The sequence below is a fragment of the Rousettus aegyptiacus genome, unplaced genomic scaffold, assembly GCF_014176215.1.
Source record: "Rousettus aegyptiacus isolate mRouAeg1 unplaced genomic scaffold, mRouAeg1.p scaffold_m13_p_2, whole genome shotgun sequence".
Classification (NCBI taxonomy): domain Eukaryota; kingdom Metazoa; phylum Chordata; class Mammalia; order Chiroptera; family Pteropodidae; genus Rousettus; species Rousettus aegyptiacus.
Window position 1 is genome coordinate 174755652 of NW_023416295.1, and position 23143 is coordinate 174778794.

A 23143-nucleotide genomic window follows, 5' to 3' on the forward strand; every position below is an offset into this window, starting at 1 on the left:
CACAGAGACGGAATCACACGGTAAGTGTTGTTTTGTGTCTGGCCCGTGTTACGCTGTGCCCAGGAGAGCCAGCCCGTCGCTGATTGAATTACAGAGCTGTCACTTTTCAGAGCTGTGTAGTGCTCCTGGTGTGACTGCCCCAGAGTTCTCGCTTTGCTGCTGGTGACGGGCAGTCCTGAACCCGACACTTATGTTTGCTTTTAAAATAAATGTATGGTCCCAACAGACAGTAACCACAGACGGGGGGCGGCCATGTATACCTACACAAAGAAGTGGCCCCCGCAAGGCCGGCGTCGGTGGACTCCGTCTGCCTCTCCTGATTGGCAGTCCCCGGCTGGGACACACCTGGGGTCAGCCACCACTTGCAGACCCCCGGGAGACCGGCGCACGCAGGGTGGCCGAGGGCAGAAAACTAACTGACACGGCGTGCAAGGCTCTGCTCACGGGCCATGTCCGGCAGGGAGTTCCCTGGGTGGACACCCCTTTGATCCCTCATCCAAGGGTGGACACCCCCTTGTTCCCTCACCCAAAAGGCGCCTCTGGCCTTCGGGACCCCGGCTGCCTGCCGGGGTCCACCCTCGCCCTTTCTATAGAGTCCGGTGCAGCTAACTAACCTTTGATATGCGGCCCGCCCCTCCGGCCTGCGGGTGCGGGGGAGGGGACCGGGTTTCGCCGGTGCAGGGGGGTGAGGGACGGTAGCGTGTGGTGCCTCGGGTCTGAATGCGCCTGCCTCCTGGGGCCCCACCAGGGAGGAGTTTGGGGTCCTTGCTCCCAGCCCGAGCCGTGGCCTGCGCGCTCCTAGGGGTCTGGGGCCAGGAGGGCGGGGCCCCAGACGTGCGGGGCGCGGGGCGGGGCGGCCTGGGGGCGGGGCCCAGCGTCCCCGCGGCCCCGCCTCCGCCACCCCCTCCCCGCGCCTCCGGGGCGGGATAATTGAACCGCGCGCCGCGGCCCAGCGTCCGCCGCCGAGGCTCGGCCGCAGCGAGCATCCCGCGCCGCCCCGCGCCCCGCGCCGCGCCCCGCGAGGAGCCGCCTTTGTCCGCGTCGCCGCCCGCCGCCGCCGGCCCCATGGAGCGCCGGGCCCCGCTGCCGCTGCTGCTGCTCGCCGGCCTCTCGCTGCTGGCGGCCCCAGGTAGGGGCGCGGGGGGCGGCCCGGAGGGAGGGGGCGCCCCGCGTCCACGGGCCCTGCTCCCGAGGCCCCGACCACCCGGCCCCGCACTCTGGGGAAGTTCTGGAGCTGCCGGCGACTCGGAGCCGCGGCGCCTCCCGCGCTGCGCCCCGCGACGTGCCCGCCCCCTCCCCCACCCCGAGCCCAGGTCCCAGCACCTCGCTGGGCCTGTTTTAGGGTGCCCCTCGATCACCGCCCGCTGCAGGCCCTCTCGCCAGTGCGCGCACCCCGGCGCCCACGCACCCGCCTGGGCCGAGGGCCGGGTTGGCGAGCCCCCTCGAGAGCGCCCAGGGGCCCAGGGCGTATCTGCAGTCACCCCGAGGTAGGAGCTGCTGTGCCCAGCTTGCTGACAAGTCTGGGGGACAGCAGTCTGCCCGAGAGACAAAACCAGGGGCGGGGCGGGAGTGGACCTGAAGAAATCCGAGAGGAGAGGAGCCCGCGGAGCTGTTCAGGGCGTCGCTGTGTGTGGGGGAACCACGGCCTGCCCCCCTGGGACACAGAGGCCAGGAGACAGAGGTTCTGCCCGGCGCCGTCTCAGCGGGGGCTGCGCCAACCTCGCCCCCCAGGCCGCCCCCCCACCCCCGCCCCCGCAAGCGGAGCCTGCCCCGGGACTGACAGCTTGGGGTGGCAGGCACCCAGCCGTGCCCTTCTTTCTCCCAGAATCCTCCAGGCCTAGCTCCTGGGCCTGACCTGGAGGCCCCGAGGATCAGAGCCATGACCTCTGACCTCTCTCCTGACCCCTGGCTTCTCAATCATTAGCCAGGCCTGCCTTCCTGGAAGCTTTGTTGCCCCTGGGGCCAGGCCCAGACAATGGCCCCCACCCGCAGAGTCCCAGACTCTGTGTACATCTATGGCTTAGTTGAATTTCTTTTAACTCTCTGGTGACCTCACCCTCCTACTTGGTCAGAAGGTCACTAGATCACCCTTGGAATCCCAGATTCTTTATCTCTGGTTTAACTGAGTTGTTTTTTTTTTTAACTCTCAGGTGACTACCCTCACCCTGGTCAAAAGGTCACTTGTCCCAGCCAGTGTCGCCCAGGGGACTCAGGCAGAGGCCAAAGGGTGGGCGGGGGCTCTGCAGGTTTCAAGGCTTGCTGGCCGTCCGTGGCTGACCTTCATGGCACTCTGGCTGTGCTTGGTACCAGCTCCATTCTGGGCACGTCCTGGGGGACACATCTCATGGGGGAGATGGCGTGGGGAGGTGCAGGGCTCGGCCACCCCGCCCCCAGGGATCACAGGAGGCCTCTCGGAGGAGATGATCCTCCGGCAGGAGCTGGTCAGGCGGGCATTCATGTGACTGCTGACTGGGGTGAAGTCCAGAGGGAGTCTCGGATTGGGGGTCACACAAGGCTCTCCCGTTGGAAATGGAAGGGGCCCCAGAGATCCCCTGTATTTTGCAGACGAGGAGACTGAGGCTGGGAGAGAAGGCGTAGTTGACTTCTCCTGAGTCCCCGAGTGTCTCGTGAGAATGCTTCCCCTCACAGCCGGGCCCTGCAGCCTTTCGTTCCTTTTGGGGAGGTCCCTCTTTTGAGTCTAAAAGGTTTGGTATGGTTTGGGGAGAGAGTTCGAAGACTGTTTGATTTCTTTCTGGTGCTGCACCCTCAGAAAACCTGTACGGTTCCCTGAAGGCCCGTAAGGCCATAGGTGGCACTGTCCCCAACCTCTGCAGTCAAATGCTCAATCCCTGAGCTACACCCCCTTACCGACCCTCCCTCTGGAGAGCAATTTAAAGTAATCGGGAAAAGGCCATCAGGCAGTGAGGACGTCAGCTGATCTGCTGACACTCGCTTGGTGACTCTGCCACCAAAATGCCAGGCGAGGGGGCACAGCCGAGAGGAGCCGCAGGTCTGACACGTTGGGGTTTACTGAAAGCGAGGGGTGTGGGGGGGGGGCGGGGAGCGGACAGAAGGGGGCTGTGTTTTTCTCCAAGACGTGCTTGGCCTCGGGCTCAGACTGATTACAGAGAACAAAGGGAGAGAGGACTTGGCTTGGAACATGTGGCCTTCGCTGCTGCTCCTGGAAGTTTCCCAGTCGGTGGCGTTGGCCAGACGGGCCGTGGGGGCGGCTGGAGCATGAAGATGAGATTTGGGGTGCCTCGAAGGGCAGTGCCAGGGCCTCTTCCATGAGCCCCACGGCTCTGGGTCATGTCTCCCGCCTGGCACTACCCGAGCCTCCCCCTCTCCCTCCCTCCCGCCCGCCCCAGCTCAGGGCTGTGTTTACTGTCCCAGCCCGGCTGTAGTGTGTGTGAGGGGGGGGGCGGAGAGCGTGGCCCACTCATCATGGGGTCCTAAGTGCCATGACCCTTTTGTGGGGCCCACAAGCAACTGCCTGTCACCCCTCAGGAAAAGCCCATGGGGCACCCTGGTGGTTTTCTCATTTCTGACACATAGATAACAAAATTCACTTCCTAGGGTGCCTTGAGGCCTGAGGGAGAGAATATAGGACGGTGACTGAATTATTATTATCTGTTACTTGCATTGCGCCCTGTCCTGGGCTAGGACAGTATCCTCTTCCCCAAGTCCCGGTAATACTGACTTTCCCCCGGGCAGGGGCTGGCCAGCGCCAGAGCCATATTGGCACAGGTCATGCAGAGTGTGGCCTCAGCTGGCCTTCTCAGGCATTCCTTCACCAAATAGCCACTGAGGGCCAGCTCTGTGCCATACACCACGCTGGGTCTTCGGGATACTGCCGGGGAGAGACCCGGCCCTCCTGCTGGACATCCAGAGAAAATGAACAAGCGCAAGCCAATTCCAGCTGCCAGTCAGGGAGGCCTTCCCGGAGTGAGCAGCGTGCAACCTGGGGTGTGAAGGAGCAGGGGTTGGCCAGGTGTGTGGGGAGGGTGTTCCCGGCAGAGGGAACGGCACGGGCAAAGGCCCAGATGGTGAGAGAGAACATGGGCCTTCCGGGAGCTTCCAGGAGTTCTGTCCCCTCCTGGGGACAGCTGTGCCTAGGGGCTGCTCCAGCAGCCTCCCCCGTCCCCACGCTGAAGGCGGGCTCTGTGAGCGCTGGGTGCAGTGGGCGGGGCGGCTTCGCAGGTGAAGTTTATGAAAACAGTTCCAATAGGGTGCACAATTATTTTGCCAGTATATTTTACATGATAAAAAATGTTTCTTTCGCAAAACAGCAAATTATCATGATTTCATTAATGAATGCTTGTGCAGGCTCTGTGTGGTTCCTTACGAAGGCCTCAGATGTGGCCATATAACAAAACAGAGGTGGGGGACGCCCAGTATGGTGACTTTCCTGGGATCAGAGACCCTTCAGCCTGGAGGGGATCACGGAGGTGAGAGGGTGTGGCATGGAGGCTGAGTCACCTGTCCCAAGTCATCCAGCCCTCAGCAGGCACCGTGGGGCCAGGGGCTGCTGGGGGGCCGCTTGCTGGAGCGTTGAGCCCACAGTCTGGCCTGGCCCTGACCCTCCCTCAGGTGTGGCCTGAGTCATCCCCTGTGCTGCCCTCTGGGGCGGGCCACCGGAGCCCCACAAGGGACCATCAGCCGGCAGTGCTCTTCTGGCTGCAGGGGGGCGGGGGCAGGGCATGTGGGGATGGCTGGCTCTGGCTTCAGGTCTCTGGGAGAGGTCTGGAACTTTCTGGAACTTTCCAGGGGGGAGGGAGAGTTGCCACTTTCCTGGCATCTCTGAAGGAAAGGGCAGGCCCTGCGGCTGAAGAGGACGCCCTGGAAGTTGAGGTTGTGTTCCTCCTTAATTCGTTGGGATGCTGCCCCCAAGTCTGGCCAGGTGACCCTGCCAGAGGGCTGTGCCGATATGGCCAGTGCTAAGAGTCAGGAGACAGGATTCCCGCCAGGCTTGGTCCCTGACTTCCTGGGGGACCCAGTGGGCGAGGGCAGAGGCCCAGAGCCTTCTTTCCCCTAAGCAAAGGGCTTGTGACGTGTGCTGCTCCCTGCACCGCGGGCCCCAGGCCGCTCAGAGTGGACACTGGACACTGCACAGACGGGGCCTGGGCCCTCCAGGGTCCTGCTTCTCCTGACGCGTGGCAAAGAACCAGCCTTGGTGACCCATGGGTCCTGGGTTTATGATGGGCACCTGAGGACAACTTGGGGAGGAGCGGTTTATCCACCTGGATACGGCAACTGAAGATTAGCTGGGGAAGTCGCTTGTCCACGGTCACTATGTTACTGAGTGGTGTCGTTCGTAGGCAGTTTTCAGTTCTGTCAGCAAACATTTCCTGAGTGTCTCCCGTGAGCCTGGCCTGGGCCCTGGGGGATGCCCTCCTGTGTCAGTTTGTCCGTCCATTTATTCAGTAAGCACTCGGCGAGGAGGCGGTCCCCAGGGATGGGGCAGGCAGCGCCCCTGCCTCACGGAGCTTTTGTACTGTGTGTTTCCTGTGGCTCCAGACAAAATTACTGCAAGTCAAGTGGCTTAAAACAACAGATCTGGCCTCTCGCAGAAGGCGGGGAGCGGGCGGGGCCGTGCCCCCCTGAGCCTCCAGGCCAGGGTCCTTCCCGGCTCTCCCGGCTCCTGGGGGCTCCAGGCTGCTGGCCACGTCACTCTAGCCTCTGCCCTTCTTCACCTGGCCTCTTCCCCCCTCTGCTCTCCTGAGTGTCTCTTATGAGGACACTTGTCATGGGATGTAGGGCTCACCCAGATAATCCACAATGACCTCATCTTGAGATACTTAATTACATCTCCGAAGATCCTTATTCCGGGAAAGGTCCCATTCACAGTTTCGAGGGGTCAGGACGTGGAGATGCCTTTTGGGGTGGGGGTGAGGGTCACCATGAACCCATCGCACATACTGACAGTCCACACAGAAACATGCACCAGTGAGAACCTGGGGGTGGGATCGGTGCCACCCCACGGCGGTGACCGCGGAGCAAGGCTGGCTGTCAGGTGTATGGGGGGCGGGGGAGAGTGATACTCAGCTGAGACGTGAATGATGAGGACCCACCCATGAAAAGACCTGGGGAACAGCATTTGGGCAAAGGGAACAGCAGACCCAAAGGCCCCCGGGTGCAGCCAGAGGCGTGGGAGGGAGGCGTGTCCTGTGGGGGAGGAGCAGGGGTGCCTGAGGCAGTGCTCGGGGCGGGAGGGGCCTTAGAAATTAGGCTGTGGGCTGTTTCATCAGAATGCTCTGGGAAGCTGCTGGTGGGCCTTAAGCAGGAGAGTGACATTACGTGACTTACATTTCTAGAAGTCACTCTGGGCAGCTGCGAGGTGACTGGGTGACAGGGAGATAGAACGAGTCAGCGAGCGGCTCTTGCAGGGTCTCGGGTTGACGGTGCCCTGGGCGGAGTGGGAGCCAGGAGGCTGGCGAGAAGTGCGCAGACCCAGGGGGCTTGGGGGCGGAGTGGACAGATGAGACTTGGCGAGGGACCGGGTGTGGGGCAGGAGGCATAATTCAGGCCGACTCGTTATTTTGGCTCAAGCGCCGGGTGGATGGTGACTGCCGATCGCTAAGCTGGGGAAGGCTGGTCGGGGCGGGGGTGGGAAAAGTTGGAGTTCCACGTGGACACAGACGTTTCTCGAGTGCCTGCTGGGGCCAGGCGCAGAGCGGGGTGCAGAGTGAGACAGCCTGTCGCAGACCTGAGGCCCTGAGCACAGTTACCCATCTGTGCCGAGCGCTGGGGAGTTTGGGGTGCAGAGAGACCGGGCAAGAAAGCAAATGCATCTGCCCACGTTCGTGTGTGTGTGTGTGTGTGTGTGTGTGTGTGTGTTGGGGGTGGTTTGGGAGGACTTCCTGGAGGAAGGGACCTTTGAGCTGGTGTGGATGTGACTGAGCTAGCCGAGTCGAGGAGTGGACCCGGGACCACGCGGCCCGCAGAGTTCCAGCTTCTGAAGCCAGGCGCCCAGGACACGTGACAGGTGTAGACAGATGGCCAGAGAGGTGCGAGGAGAGGGTCCTGCAGGGGGGAATGCTGTAGAGATGTCAGGGGCCGGGGACAGTCCGCTTGTCCACTGGCCTCGGTCATAGGGGGTCACTGCCGGGGCCAGAGCGGCCCGGAGGGAGCGATGTGGCCGACGCTGCTCCCTTTCCCAGGACTGCTTTCCGTCCTTCTCTCTTGCTTCCTACTGCTAGCTGGTCCTGTCCGAGACCTGTCTCTCCGTGACGGGTGCTGGGGACAGGGCCTGGAGCTGTAAGAGCGGCCTGGAGCGTGCCCTGCCTCCCGGGGAGGTCGGGTGGCCTTGAAGGGGGACGTGGGCCTGTCCTCGTGCTAGACCCACAAGGGACGCAGAGGCGCAGGGACCCAGCCCGTCGACCCGCCTGGCGTCTCCCGGGGCTGTCGCTGGTGCCTCCCTCACCCCGCGCTCAGGGCCTGGCACAGACGAGTTAGGACAGCAGGACGAGCGGGAGGCCCGGGGGGGCCCTGCTGGCCCCCAGCCCTGGTTGCCATCTCGTTAGGTTTCGGGCTTCCCGGTTATGCGGGTCCCGGGCCCCCTTTTCCGCTTCCTGCTGCAGCTTCCGACAGTGCCAAATGGAGCAGATGGGGCGCGAGCCTGCACCCCCAGGACACGTCCGGATCCCGCGCGCATTCTGAAACACCTGCCTCCGCACCTGGGAGCCTGAGCAGAGGAAATCCGGAAAAGCGACGTGCCAGCTCGCGTCCCATGACACAGCTTCCCCCCTTCTAATTTATGCACGGAGCTGGTCAGCTTTGTGCGTTGCCAGATGAGGGGGTTAAAATATAAAACAAACAGAGACCCGACCAGCCACCGCCTGGCACGTCACCATTTCACATGCAGAGAGGCCATTTTAACGCCCCGGGTTCTTGGAAGGACGGGATCGCGGGATAGATGAAAGCCCTTCAAACCGAGTCGGGCTGGCTTCGTGGAAAGGCTACCCTGGCAGATGTTTTTCCTCCCTCGTTTCTTTGCGATCCAGTGGAAATTTTGTCAGGCCAGGGCAGGGCGGAGTTGGGAATGCCTGCTGCGTTCGACTCCCCGATTTTCTAGACGAGGAAGCCGAGGCCCGCGCTTGCTCCAGGTGGAAGAGCCCAGGCCCTCGGCCCGTCACACCACAGGCAACCTGGCCGTTCCATCAGTGGCTCCTGGCTGACCGGGCATTGCCCAAAACTGCTGCATCTGTAGTTTTAGAAAGACTGCGTCCATATCTTTGCCACTCGACGAGACCATCTGCTTCTTAGACCGTGAGCCTCAGACCATGTGACATGGCCTTGGCATCTGTGAAAATCACCACGATTCACAGTCCGCGCCATAATCTGTGTGAAGGCTTCATTCACCTGAGAGAAATGTCCTTTTACCTGCCCTCTCAGGTGACCAATGGCATCTGATGCCTATGAGCTAGGCTGTCTCTGTGTCCGGCTCACCAGTGACTTCAGGCAAGTGTATCCCTTTCCTAAAGAGAGGTGACAGGTGGGGTATCAGCCATCTGATCTGTGTCAGCCTGCGAGAGTGTACGATTCCCATGAAACAATGTTCTCCTCATATGGATGCGATAACTAATGTTTTTATTTTGTTTTGGAGATTCCGGTTTCTTCCATGGTCAAGTTCTGATTTAAGCTCTTTGCCTCGGCTCTCACATCCGTTGTCCCAGCCCAGCGGGCGCTGTCAGCAGCCCCTGGGACCGAAGGAGAGAAGGAGGCGTGTTGAGGGTTAGCGAGGTGGAGCCGCGCCCATGGGCTCTTTGAACCCACTCTTTGAACCCACCACGCTGCCTTCCCCTGCAGTGCGTGAGTCCAGGCTAGCGAGGTTTTGCAAGAGTTTATTTTCGGTTTATATTTGGCATGATGCTTCATGGACCTAATCCACACAGTCAGATTATAGAGCCAGAGATTTAAATCTCTGGATTGAAGCTTCTTCTCAGAAGAGAGGGAAGCAATCTGAGAGAGAAGATTCCAGACTGGCCTGAGGCCCTACTTCTAAGAACACCTGCAGCCCAGCGACACCGGTGAGCGCGTGGTGGCCCTGGGGGGCTGCGGTCACCTGAAGTAACGTCACAGACATTGGCATAGTTCCCAGGGGTCGGGGATGGTCTCGTTTGCCCCAGGTCGCCAAGGGCCACTCAGGTGCAGCAGGTCTGAGCATGGGACCTCTTTGGTCTTGTTCCCTCTGGAGGTGGTGCTGCTGGGGGTCTGTCCATATAGGACCTGTGTCCAAGAGTGGGGCCGTCGCCTGGGAACCCCTCTCTCTTTCTCTGGCACTGCTGAGCTCCTACTGTGTGTGGTCAGGGGGCGTGGGGCCTCGGCACCTCCAGAAAGCCTGCCCTCCGGTCTGCCCTGGGCTCTAGGAATGAGCAGCCCCCTCTGCTAAGGGCTTGTCACACTCCGAGGGGACAGTCACTTGGCTCAGCTCTTCCTACCTCAGTCTGCCAGCAGCTGGGCCGGCACTGAGAAGGCCCGGCATGGGGGCGTGATGGGACGAGCAGACAGGGTGGGGGGCGTCTACCGGCATACCCAGGAGTGGGGGCAGGAGGGAAGTGTCTCCGTGAGCCTCAAGCAGTCCCCAGCTTTGGTGAAGGAGCGTAAAGCTCGGGGCGCTGGCTTTCAGGTGACTGAGCGGTGCCCCCAGGATGCAGGAGCCAGAGCCAGGGCCAGTCTGAGCATCAGGCCCCCCGGCACCCCGTCCATCCCCCCGCCCACCTCCGCCACCGAGAGACTCGGGGATTCCCCTGGGACTTTTGTTTATAACTTTTAAATCTCGTATTGGTGTCGCAAAATTACTTTGTTACTTAACATTTTATCTGTTCTCTTTTGAGGCCTCATAGCTTGACATGTAAAACACTGTATCAACCACGACACCGCTACACAGACCGTTCTTAGATACAAATTAGCCAAATTAGCCCTCTCTGCTGGCTCTGGATTAGTGCGTTGAAACCATATCGATCGAAAAAGGCAAGTGAATTAATCTGCGGAACATCCGAGTCCTTTCCTAATGAAGGCAAACGCCAGGCATGAGGCGGGGACCCCAGCCCAGGCTCCCCGCCCCACACTTTCCCTGGGCCACCGCGCCTTCCTTTCTGAACTGATGCGATTCCTGTCACCAGAGTAAGGCCAGAGTCTCAGACCCAAGCCCCCGGCATGTCCCCGGCTCATGCTGAAATTCCAACCAGCCCTCCGTTTTGTGGGGGCTCTAGCCAAGGGTGGCGGTCCCTTGGGGGTCACTCCCTCTGATCTGCAAGTAGTCTCAATATTTCAAGGGTGGCTTGGGAATCAGTTAACTAATAGGTGCCGAGCCTCACGGTGTCCTAGGCATGGGTGGGAGCTTTGGGGGCGCAGAGAGGAGAAGGAGTTTTTAATTCAGAGGGAGGCCGCCAGAACCAAGCCCGAGGCCTGGCTTTGCCGCTCACTGGCCCCTCCGGCTGTGCGACCTCCTGCGAGTCACTTAACTCTCTGAGCTGGAGTTTGTGTGTCTGCAAAATGGGGAGCTTAATGAACTGGCCTTCCTGGGTTCTCGTGAGAACTGAGTAGGACCCCAGAGAGGGCTGGTGCTGGGCCCGGCCTGCAGGGAGCACCCAGTAACGCGGGAGGTCGCTGGCGAGGGCAGTGACGGCGGGGAAGCTCCGTGCTGAGGGTCATTGCGACAGGACGGGGTAACGGGGCCAGACAGGGGAGGACCAGAGCCCGGGGCCAGAGCTCGGGCAGGGCAGTGTCTGGGGCTTCGAGCGACAGCCGAGCGCTCTGCAGACCTGTCCAGACACTGGTTTTGCGGGGCGAGGCACAGCCCCGTGGGGACGGGGACGCCTTAACATTTATGCTCACATCACCGTTTGCCGACTTCACTGTATTCGACTTCCGTACTGGTACGGGCCCCGGACCAGCAGTCAGTGATGTGGCAGTGGTCGTGTAAGGCCACCCGTTCGAACGGGAGTGGCGAGTGGAGATGGAGGAGGAGCGGAGTGGGAGGTTGGGGCGCAGACAGCGTTCCGGGCTGGGAGCTGCTGCGCGCGGCCGTGTGCTGGAACCCAGGGCCGCTCGAAGCGGGGACCCTGCTCCACTGTGCCCTGCGGTGTCCCCGAGCCCCCCAGAGGAGCACGGTGGAGGCGGGCTGGAGCTCTCAGCTCGTCCCCAGGTTGACCCCTCAGCCTCGACGGGGAGCCCGCGAGCTTTGGCCAGTGAAACCGGCTCCAGCTGGCCACCGGGCCTGGCTCACACGGACGCCTGGTCTCCCCGCCGCGGTCACAGCGTCGGCGAGGCTCCGGGCAGGGACGGTGTCCCGCCGTGTGTGTCCGGTGAACGGTCTCCCCTTGACTCGGCGTCTCGCATGCTCTGGCCTAAGGAGCGAACCGTGACTTTAGGAATAAACGTTTATGAGCTGTTGGTCGCTCACAGTGAAAAATCCAAAACGACATGGGTCCCGGGAGAGGGGAGTGGCCGTAAGCGATGCCACTTCTCCCTGACTGTGCGACGCCATGTGCCTGGCGTGGTGGCGTGAAAACGAACTTGAGGGGCTGAGGGGCTGAGGGACGGTGGCCGAGGGGCCTTCTCTGCGGGGCCCGCCACGTGTCGGGCTGTTGATTCCGATGAGGACATGACGCGGTGCCCGGTCTGCTCCCAGCCTCCTCCGCGTCACTGCCCAGCCTGGCCGTGGTCCCCGGTGGGCCCTCCCTGGGCCGATAGGGCACCTCACGCCCAAGGTGGGGGTTCCCACCCGGCCGAGGCCCCCCGACAGCCCTGCTGTCCACATGTTGCAGCTCTGTGGCTGCTTGGAACATTCCAGGGACATTCCAAATTTCTGGGCTCTGCGAAGGACTCCACATTTCATTGTCCTGCTGAGGAGAAGGTTCAAAGTGCTCAAGGCTTCAGCCAGAATCACCTCCACATATTTCTGCATCTCAGGGTACAAAGTTCTCGCCCCCGAGGGGGCCGTAGAAGTTGGAGCCTCAGCGTTGCTGGCCTTTCTCAGTCGGAGGGAGGCTTTGGGGCTGCTGCTCGCCCATCCCTGGAGGATTCCGCACCCCAAGACGGGGCTGCAGCTCCCCCGTCTCTCATGGACAACAGCAAGCAAATCCCCTTTAACACAGAATCCAGCCCCTGCCTCCCGGAGTGCACAGTGCGCTCAGAACTCCTAAGCTTTATCCATCTTCTCAGCGACTCTAGGGTCTTTCGAGCCCTATTTTACCACCCAGGAAGCTGTGGCTCGGAGAGGTGGGCCACCTGCGCAGGGTCAGAGAGCCGGATCAGAGTCCAAGACTGACTCCGAAGCTCAGGCTCGTGCTACTCGGCTCTGTTGCGTGCCAGCGTCCAGCCAGGGTGTAGAGGACAGGGGCCGGGCTCGGCTCCCCAGACAGTCGTGTTTGGGGGGGCAAGGCAGGCGGAACGTTGGGAGACTGTGGATTGCGCTGCACGCCCTCCGTGTGCTGTGGGGGCAGTGGGCCACCCGGGCCAGGCCGGCGGGCAGGCAGGCCGCGGGAGCGGCCGGGAGACTGGCGGGGGGCGGGCCAGGGCCGGAGAGAGGCTGGGAGAAGCCGGAAGGGGCGAGACCGCAGGCAGGAGAGCCGAGTGGGCCCTGCAAGCGTCGGGGCGAAGGGGGAGCCAGGGACGGCTGTGTGGGGGCGGAGGGCCACGGGGCGGGGGGCGGAAGCTCTGGCCATTCGGAGGGGTTTGGTTCCGGGCGAGGTCCCCCCTGGCCGCGTGGGCACTACCCACTGCGGTGTCCCTGGCAGTGTGGTCTCCCCTCCCGTGCACAGAGCATGGTCCAGACATGGTTGGCAGAGGCATTCGTGGGGGTTGGCAGTGGGGGCATCAAAGCCAGTGTTAGGTCTCGGCCTCGTGCTGAGCCCACGAGTGAGCCTCTTGGGGCCACCCGAGGGCTTCGCCTTGGGAGGAGAATGAGCTCAGACAGGACACCCGTGACCGCCAATGCCGAGAATCGTGGCCAGCCCTGCTGAGACTCACCCCATGGGGCACTAGGCAGCCACCAGAGGAAGCGCAGGCTTTCTCGAAGCCCAGTTTTGAAGTTTCCTGCCACGAGGTGGCCTCTTGCCCAGGCCGCTGACACTCGTGGCCACCTGAACCCCTTTGGGCACTTTGGTACCTGGGAGCCGAGGGCTCCTTCAGGGCAGCAGCCTGCAGTGGCGCTGAGAGCCGGGCGGAGCGGGGAGGGTCTGGGCTCCGTTTTAACCCCGGGCCAGCTCCTGGCCCGTGGGAGCCTTCTGTCTGCCTGTGAGCAGAGACGTGTCTTGTGGCAAATCCAGGGTGGACACCATCACCAGCCTCAGTTTCCTCATCTGCACGACCCTCTTCCGGCCCCCAAACCATCAACGCCTCCATCTCGCGCTAGGAGAGGGGTCGGTCGTGGGCTGGAGACCCCTGACAGCTGGGCTGGGCGGCGGCTCAGCACCGCCTCTGGACTGTGAAGGGACCGCTATCCGGGCAGGGCCCTCGTCTGAGCGTCCAGCGTGCGACCAGAGCAGGGAGGCAGCTGGGCGAGCGCGGGTTTGTCAGTTACTTTGAGACAGCCGAGGCGTCAGGCCTTTCCGGGGAGGAGTGGGGTGTGCGATCCCAGCCCAGGGTCCAGTGACTGTCCAGTGTGGGCTTGCTGAGTGACTAAATGACCGTACATGCTCACCGCCCTTTCAGACCAGCCTGAAGCTGGAGTGCAGACCTAAGGGTCTCAGGGGGTGCGGGAGAGAAGGGAGCCCTTGGACAGCCGTGGGAGATGGCACTCCGAAGGGGACCCGTGCAGGGCGAGCGGGGCGTCGCCCGTCACCCGTCACCCCGTTCTTCTCCCTGCACAGGGGGTGCAGACGTCCTCATGGAGGTTTGCTGTGCAGACGGACATCGCATGGCCACTCAGCACAAGGACTGCTCACTGCCATACACCTCGAACTCCAAGGAATGCAGGTACGTTTGCCAGTGGCCACCACGGCACCAGGATGGCGTGCCACGGGGGGAAACGCGGGGAGGAAGGGGCAGCGTGTGCCAGGCCCCCCGAGAGGCCGGGTGTCGGGCGATCGCCCTGGCTGTGGGAGGAGTGGCGGGCGGGCGGCCCCGGCCTCCCTCCTCCGTGCTCCCACTGACCCCGTGCTGGCCTCTGACTGTCCCCTTCGCCGGGAGAGCTGGCAGTGTAGCTCCCTCTGCTCAGCTGGCACAGTGGCCGAGTCAGTTTCCTCGTGATGAAAGGGGGGAATGAGATCACATGACTGGAGCTGCTCTGCAAATAGACGTGTGGACTCCCTTGAGACCCCGACGCCGCGGGTCAGCCCGTGCAGCACGGAGTCCTCCAGGCCGTGGCCCACCTTACGCAGTAGCCGACGTCTGGGCCAGCTCTTTGTTTTTCTTTCCCTGACTTGGCTCAAGCTCCCTCGAAGTTCTGGGAGAATGTACGCTGAGAGCGAGTGAGGAAGGTACGTGACGTCGCTCGTCATCGTAAAAGGAATCGCGAAAATACTGGCGTGCTTTCAGGAAGCACCCGCTTGGCGCTGTGCATTTGGTGCACGTGAACTCATGTAACCCTGCTGTTAACCCCATGGCACAGGTGGGGAAACTGAGCTTTCCACAGTCCCCACAGCTGGCAGGTGCTGGCGTCGGGGTTTCTGGACCCAGATCTGCTGGCCTGGGGCGCAGAGGTCGGGGAGGCGAGGGGGTGAGGGCATGCTATCAGCTGCCATCGGTCATCTCTCTGCCTCTGACGGGAGGCCGAGCGGCTTGGCCGCCGGGCGCGGTGGGCCGCTGGGTGGAGAGCCGCCGCGGGAAGGGCTTTGCATTCCATGTCGGCATCTAGGGCAGCATGCTGCCGGCCGGCAGTGACGGGGGATGTAAGTCTCCATCTAAGAATTCTTGAAAAAAATCAAAAGACTTACAGACCAAACAGAGAAAGAGAAGACAGGGCACGCGGTCGACCGATTTGACGGGGAGCCCAGAGTCGGGATTCATGGAGCGTCTGGTGCCCGGCAGCTGGGACTCTGGCTCCCGAGCCCGGCTCGGTGCTGAAAGGCCGGAGGGCCTGAGGCAGTTCTGGAGCGGAGCTGGGAGCCCGATCCAGGGGGTTCCGTTTACAGATGGAGCCGCGACCCGCGCTGGGTTTCTGGCTGTGTGACCTGAGCCAGCTCAGAGCCTCAGTTTCCCCAAGTCTAAAAGGGGGACCCCACTGCCTTCCTTTCAGGGTTGTGATAATGATCAGAGGCGAGGGAAGGAGCAAAAACCCAAGCCATTCCTCTCCCCATCCCTGAGGCCTCTGCGTGGGCCTGGCACACAGTAGGGCTGCGGCCGGCTTCTGTTTCACCTGTAATAAAATACACGTAACAAGTTCTGCCGTCTTACCCACGCGTAAGTGCACAGTTCAGTATCCTCCCATTGCTGTGTGACCCCGCCATCCATTTCCGGAACTTGCTCATCTTCCCAAACTAAAACTCTGGCCCCGTTAAACACAAGTCCCCACTCCCGCCCCAGCCCCGGGCACCCACCGTCCGACTTCCTGTCTCCGTGGATTTGACCCCTCCGGGTCCCTCGTCGGAGTGGCATCACGCAGCATTTGTTTGTCTTTGCCCGGTTCATTTCCCTCAGCGTGGCGTCCTCGAGGCTCCATCCGTGACGTGGCGTGCAGCGGCAAGTCCTTCCTTTTCAAGGCTGAATAATATTCCACTGTGCGCGTAGGCCACGTTTCGCTCGTGTGCTGCTGCGCACGTGGGTGTGCGCGTCTGTGTTCGGGCCACTCTCTTTGCTTTTTCTGGGCGTTTACCCAGGAGGGGAACTGCTGGGTCACGTGGTGGTTCTAGTCGTGATTCTTTGACGGACCGCGGCGGCCGCGCCCTTCTTCATTCCCACCCACGGCACGAGGCCCCGATTTCCCCGCGTCCGCGCCGATGCTCGCTGTTCTCCGTCCAGCTAATGGTTTTTTGAGTGGGTGGGCGCGTGCATGCGTAGCTGGGCGCTCTCCCTGACAGTGTAGTGAACGCACGAGTGAATTATGCAGCGGCACAGGCCAGATGAACCCACCTCGGAACTTGAGGGCGGCCCTGGGACCCATGGAAGCTGGGAGCAGGGCCCCCCCCCCCGGGGTGGAGGCGGCGGGAGGGGCGGCTGGGGGCTGCCACCGGGGATCAGAAGCGGCCTGGCAGGCAGGCCACGCAGGCCGAGTGGGCCCTGCCCTAGGGACAGGCGCGGCCCTGGAGGCTCCTTCTGCCCTTGCTGGCTTCAGCGGAAGCCAGGGCTATTTTGGGTCTGGTGGGAGCCGCACCTGTGACTCACACCTCCTGCTTGCCTGCTGGCCGGCAGGGCTGCCGTCTGTCACTCTGGCCTTGGGCGAGCCACTCTACCTCTCTGGAGCTGTGTCCCCTGAGTCTGGAAAGTGGGGATGAGTGTTGAGACGAATTCGCCCGGGCGAGGGAGGCGAGGGTCTGGCCCCGAGTCAGCGACCAGCCGCTCTTGTGTTTTAAACAAGCGGGAACATTTCGGGGGTGAGGCTGGGAGCTCAGCGAGGTGGCTCGGGGCTCCGGTGGCACAGCCGGCTCTCCTGACACCGCCTTGGGCTCAGTCTTTCTAACGAGACACTTACCGAGCACCTTCTGTGCGCCAGGCATCCTGCGTGTGTGCTTGCGTGTCTGTGGGTGCGTGGAGGTGGGTCGGGGGGGCACCCACAGGTGGCGAGCGCGCGCCCCGAGGGGCTGCTGCTCCCGGGCCCCCGCGCGCGCAGCCCCGGCCCAGCCAGCCTCCCCCCCCGCCCCGCCCGCAGGATGATGCAGGAGCAGTGCTGCCACAGCCAGCTGGAGGAGCTGCACTGCGCCGCCGGCATCCACCTGGCCGGCGAGCCCGACGGCTGCGCCTCCCCCGCAGCCGCCCCGCACCGCGGCAACGCCAGCCTCGAGGCCCTGTTCGTGAAGGTGAGCGTCCGCCCCCCCGCCGGCCGGCCGGCCCCGGCCCCTCCCAGCTCGGCAGCCGCCGTCCCTCAGCGGGGGGCCGCGGGGGCTCTCTGCCCTGCGCCCCAGCTCCAGGCCGCCTTTCCTTTGAGAGGCAGGGGGTGCCCGGCCCAGGAGGGAGGAGGGGCCGCCGAAGTCTCCTCGTCTCCTCCAGCCGAATCAGTAAACCCCGGACCACACCCCGGGCCCAGTCCGGCACTAGGGAGGCGAGGGGGGGTGACCAGCCCTGCCCTAGGCGCCTCCAGGCCTGAGGCTTCGAGCAGGAACCCAAGGCTTTTGAGCAGGGCTTACCTGGGCCCAGGCCCCCCAGAACCCTCTTCTCGGTTCAGCCAACATACCCCGCCCTGCTCAGGAGGCCCGCAAGCTTCTCTGCCCTCCGGGGCTCTTTGGAGCCCAGAGCTCAGAAAGGGCCTCCACTAAGGCCTCTGATAGCATGACCTCCATAGCCACCCTAGAAGAGAAAACTGAGGTTCAGGGAGGCCCACATTCCAGAGTGTCTGGGGGTATCTGGTGGGGCGGAGCTGGAAATGGGGTCCATCAGGCCCAGGGAGAGTCGTGCACAGCAGATAAGCTTTGAGTACATGATGTAGTCCATCGTGGGACCCAGGTCCCGGCCAGGTCACTCAGCGCCCCCACCGCGGTGGCCGGGGTGCGTCTGCACATGGGGGTGGGGAAGCCCCCGACGGTGCCCCAGGTCTCAAACCGCCTGCACGCCAACGAGGAGTCCAGGCCGCCCCTCCCTTGCCACCGCCGGAGGGGAGGAAGCAGGCCGGCCCGGGGCTCAGGGCTGGAAAGCGTCCTGGTTGGCGGGGTTTGCGTCGGGGGTGCCAGATCATGAGAGTGAAGTTCCTGGAAAAACGATGCCCTTCTCCCAGAGAGGGGGGCGCTGGAGCCGTTCCCGGGCGCCGGAGTCGGAGCGGAGTCGGGTGTGTGAGGGGCTGTGTGGGTTCCTTTCTGGGGAGTCTGTCTCCATGCAGATTCGGGTGTGGGGGGGAGATCCCCACGTGAGGAATTGGGGGTCCAGTGTCCCTCTGCCCACCCTTAGGCGTCATGTGCTTCTGTGGGAGGACGCAGCTGGCATGCGGGGCCAGGCCCTTGGGCATTCAGCGACTGCCTCCCGGGCAGGGTGGGGCTCTGCAGGCATGGTGTGGCAGATGGCTCTGCCCCTGTCTGCTGACTCAGGAGAAAGGGAGGTATGGGAACAGTGTGGGGCATTCTAATGGGATGGGGTCGGACGCCTCCGGCAAAGAGCCACTGAGAAGGGTGACTCGCGTCCCACGTGACGAGGTAGCCAAGGCTCTGCGCTTTCTGGCAGCCGAGGCAGAGGCGTGAGCAGGATGAGAGGCCACCCCTCCCCCACCCTCTGCAGCAGCAGGAGCAGAAGCAGAGCCTCCCGGCTCCTGCCGTGGGCCTTCCGGAAAGTCCTGGGCTCTTCTCACGATAATAAGGACCGAAAGGGTTTTTCACACGTCAGGGTGTCTATCCCGAGGATTCCGATGTGACTTTAGGGAACACTGGGGTCCAGGTGGCAGGCAGCGACTCTGTCCGTCGCTTGATGACTTGCCTTGAAGTTCCTGTGTTTTTCAAGTGCACGATGCCACCCCTGCCGCTCCGGGCACGGTAGAGAAGCCTTAGACCACGCCAGGGGAGTGGAGCGTAGGCGGCTCTCATGTGACCCCGACAGGGTCCCCCTCTGGCCCCTCTTCCTGGAAGTGTGTCCCTGGGCGGGGCAGGGATCTTGAGGGAGGCAGGCGGGGCTGTGCAGCACAGGCCGGTGCCAGCTCTTTTGAGATGCCTTTCCGACCCAGGACTTGCAAGGCTGGGGGGCCAGTGCGCCTCGGGCTCGGCCACCTTGCTATTCCCGCCCGCGTTTAGGAGAGAGCGTCAGGCCAGGCCCGTGTCGCCGCTGAGCGGGCCGCGAGGGCACGGGGGGCTCGGGTCCGCGGGGTGCCGCGTGTCTGACACCCCACCCCGGTCCCCCACCTACGTTTGCAGAGGTGCTGTCACTGCTGCCTGCTGGGGCGGGCGGCCCAGGCCCAGGGCCAGAGCTGCGAGTACAACCTCATGGTGGGCTACCAGTGCGGGCTGGTGTTCCGGGCGTGCTGCGTCAAGGGCCAGGACGCCGCAGACTTCGCCCCCGCAGACAACGGGGACCTCCAAGGAACAGGTAATGCCCCTGCGCCCTTCCCTCTTGGGCAGTGCATTAATCAGGGTTCTCCGGAGAAACAGGACCAACAGTGTGCGTGTGTGTGTGTGCGTGTGTGTGTGTGCGTGTGTGTGCGTGTGCGTGTGTGTGCGTGGAGGGGAGAGAGGTTTATGGTAAGGAGTTGGCTCACATGGTTGCGGGTTGGCAGTCTGCAGGCCAGGGTCCCAGGATGCAGCCAATGGTGCAGCTCAGGTCCGAAGGCCGTTTGCTGGCAGAATTCCTTCTCGGTTGGGGTTGGGGAGGGGTCTGTCTCATGCATCTTTTACCTGATTAGACAAGGCCCACCACATAACGCTTGACTCGAAGTCTGTTTATTGGAATGTTAGTCTCATCTAAAAAATACTATCTCAGCGATTTCCAGACTGCATGTCTGGGTACCGTGGCCCAACCAAGTTGACGTGTAAAATTCACCGCCACAGGCCACGTGGGCAGGCACACAGGTCTGCCGTTGCCTTAGCTCACCGCAGACAGACTCGAGTTGTCACAGCAGCTGCATGTTTGTCACCTCGTCTGAGAGCTGCTGTCCCGGAGCGAGATGAGGGGTTAGAATCCGGGATCCGACAAACCAGGTTCACCCCCCTGGCCTAACCGGCACACTTACTCAATCGGGCCTCGGTTTCCTCGTCTGTGAAGTGGCGGTAATTGCGGTCCCACGTCATGAGGTTGCTGGGAGGGTGAGGGTCAAATGCTGGGGGCAGGGCCTGGCTCTCTAATCGTTCTTCCCTGCCCCTGCCACAGCCTTGGGCCATGTGGGCGGCTGGCCGTGCCCTTGGCTCACGGATGAGGACCTGGTGCCCGAGGTCCCGTGGCCGACGTGCAGAGGAGGGAGAACGCTGGCCGTCTGCCTCCTGGCCAGTGTCCTCTCTCTCCGTCTGGAGCCGATGACATGGAGACGCGAGGCCAGGGGGCACCGTGCATTCGCGGCAGGCTCTGCTCTTTCAAATCCTAGACACTCACTCAGCAAAGGGGCGAGTGACCCCAAGAGCAGCTTCGAGAGCGCTCTCAGCCGTGCGTCCACCAGTTCCGCCTCTCTGCCCTCCGCGTGTCCGAAGCCGGATAAATCCCGACGCCCTCGGTCGTCGGATGATCTCTTATGCAGTGGCTTCCTGTGCCGTGATGGAAATAGCCCTGGAGAATGTCAGGAGTCTGCTCTGCCCCAAGCTTGCCATGTGACCCTTACTTCTCACTCCGAGCTCCATCCCCCCTCTGCTAAAAATGGGCGAGGGGCAGGAAGAGGTTAGGGAAGAATTGCTGAGGGACCCGTGGCCCCTAAGTCAGGTCCTCCATCATCGCTATGGCTTTGTGGCCCCCGCGGCTTCAGGGTCTAGGTCAAAAAGATTGGTCTTTCATTTCTTTGTTTTTAATTTCTCATTCCCAGGGCCTCATGGACGCCATGGGGGTGATTTCCGATACGTCCGTGTTAGAGAGGGATTGCAGCCACGTTCTGACTCCTTTCCTGGCTTTTGAAATCAGATGACACTTTTACTTTGAAACAAAGCCAGATGCTTCATCCTGGCGGAGAGTTTCTCCGCGTCTCTGGGGAGGGTTTCTGGTGCTCTGTCTGGGGTCAGTTCCGGTCTCTGGGCGTCTCTGCTGCTCCAGATGTCCCGTTTCTCCTCCGTCTTTCATCTGCTTCTCGGCCCAGACTTTCCTCAGAGTCTCCGTGAGGACTTCTCACGCGGTACAGCCGCGCCTTCCCCCCGCACGCTGACCGTGGTGGCGGGCCCTCGCACAGCGTCCACAGGCCGACGCTGGCCTGCGACCAGACAAGTGCGGAATTGTGAGGAAGCTTTTAGAACCTTCTACGAGCATTCATTAGAAGTCACTTACGTCCTTTGAATCTCGATTGAAAAATCAAGGCTCGTATGCCTATTTTCTTAGCTTAGTTTTTCTAATAATTTTTTTTTATTATTATATGTTATCAAATTATCGATCCGAGACTGGGGAAACAGCCCTGTAACTTTACCACGGGGAGTTTGGGGAGACCCGTGCTGGGCACATCTTGGATATTCCCATTCTTACAGGTGGGGAGACTGAGGCTGGGGGCGTGCAGGTTCGGGATTCGTTTTCTAGCAGAAACGGCGGCCGTCCCGGGCCAGGCCGGCCGGCTCCCACAGAACGCCGTGGGAATCTCGATGACCTCATCACCCAGGTGATGGATGGTTCCTCGCGAGTCCTCCTGGCCTTGTCACCATGAGCCCTCTGGAGGACGAGGGCCGCACACCCGGGCCTGTGCCTGGCGTCTTTGGCTTAGTTCCCCCCCCAGGGGAGCGTTCTTTGCATTGTTGAGAGACCCTCGCCATATTGTAATAGCCCCTGAGGACGAATGTGTACATAAGTTACGTCATTTTGAATTTTATGGCAGAATCGCTAACATGTTTTGTCGTAACCATGGTTACTTTTCCACTGTGCGTGTATGATACGCTCTTGGAAGATACGGAAATGCGGAAGGAAGGGGGAAGTAAACAGGGAGACGAACCCCGCTCCCGTCAGACCCCACTTCCTTCCCGTCAGACCCCACTTCCTTCCCGTCAGACCCCACTTCCTCTCAGGCTTTTTCCTCTGTCTTTTTCGCTTTGTCTTTTTTGTCTTTTTTCCCCCCAGCGTGATTGCCGTTGCTACCGAATCATGATTGACTTGCGATCGCTGTCATTCTGTCGGTGGAAGAGTCCTCGACATCAGACGACTTGATTTTCAAGTATTCCTAGAGATTCTTCCCACCCTTGGCTGTGTCCTGGTTAAAAGGGCTAATCTGCTTCTTTTAGGCCAGGATGCTTAGCGGAATCCTGCCCTGTTCAGTTAGGGCCCCTGCCCCACCGGGTCTCTCTCCCGTTGCCCTGTTGCATTTCCTGGTCTGCGCACGTGCTGACGCCCAGAGCAGGTGCTCGGACACCTGTCTTGAATGAGTCAAGTGAGTGAATGTTGATGGGCACGAAATTGAGCTTTGCAGGCAAAGCCATGTAAAATAAGTGTATTCATTTTCTGGGGCTGCACCGGGGGGTGGTGGCTGAAACCACAGACGTGTGTCCTCACAGTGCAGAGGCGAGAGTCTGGGATCGAGGCGTCGGCAGGGTGGCTCCTTCTCGGCCTGGAGGACTGATCTGTCTCGGGCCTGTCCCCCAGCTCCCAGTGGCATCCGTGTCCCTCGTCTTGTAGATGGCCATCTTCTTCCTGTGTCTTCATGTCACTTTTCCGACGTGTGTCTGTCGCTGTGTCCAAGTTCCTCCTTTCGATAGGGACAGTGACATTGGGTTCGGGCTCACCTGAATGACCTCCCCTTACCTTGATTATCTGCAAAGACCCGTCTGCAAAATGATGTCATATTCGCGAGTGCTGGGGGTTAGGACTTCAGCATCTCCTGGGGGGCACGATCCAACTCACAGAAGCACTCAGCATTGAGTCGATGATTACAAGGCCCTGGTGCCAAGGCTGTTCCTGTTGTAATAGGTCTTTTAGAGAGTCAAGGACGTCGATGAGCGCGATTCTGTTTTTTAAAAGGAGAAGGTGAATAGTGAGCTATTAGAAGGTGTACAAGTGGGCATCGTGGCCGAATGTTTACGAGGAGAGAGAACATTCGGAGCGTCTTCCGAGGGACAATGGGGCACTGCGAGGGGGTAAACGTCTTCCTGTGTCGCCCCTTAGATAAGATCTCCGAGATGGAGCAGGAGGACCCATACCTGAATGACCGCTGCCGAGGTGAGTCGCTGCCGGTGCCTCCCAGGCCCCTTTGGTGGTTAACGAGGCCGAGAGAGGAGTTGGGCTACTCACTGGGAGTGTGACTCAGGGTCACTGGGGAGCTGCCCTGTGGCTGGGAGCCAACTGCAAGTCCCTCTGTCCTCAGGGCTCCACGGGACTCCTTGTCCCCACGCCCCTCCTAGCTGGGCCTGGTGGGCTCAGGGAGGGGGCCCTGTGTGACGCTCGTGTTCAGACGCCCCCTCCACAGCGTCCACCTGGGCGTGACTCAGCTCCCAGGCTCTGAGCCGTGAACACCAGCTTCCCC

General features: G+C 61.7%; 1 protein-coding gene across 2 annotated transcripts in view; it reads left to right on the plus strand.

Moving 5' to 3' along the window:
• Positions 1–969: 969 nt before the first annotated feature.
• The window catches only part of FBLN1 (fibulin 1), a 67834-nt gene continuing 45660 nt past the window's right edge, over positions 970–23143 (plus strand). The window contains exons 1-5 of one of the 2 annotated variants that reach the window (XM_016135706.2): positions 970–1129; positions 13818–13923; positions 16754–16901; positions 18933–19104; positions 22786–22839. In XM_016135706.2, the coding sequence (XP_015991192.2) occupies positions 1066–1129; positions 13818–13923; positions 16754–16901; positions 18933–19104; positions 22786–22839 (544 nt within the window). In that variant the 5' untranslated portion in view covers positions 970–1065. The remainder of the gene's footprint in view (positions 1130–13817; positions 13924–16753; positions 16902–18932; positions 19105–22785; positions 22840–23143) is intronic. The other variant, XM_016135707.2, reaches the window with a different exon arrangement.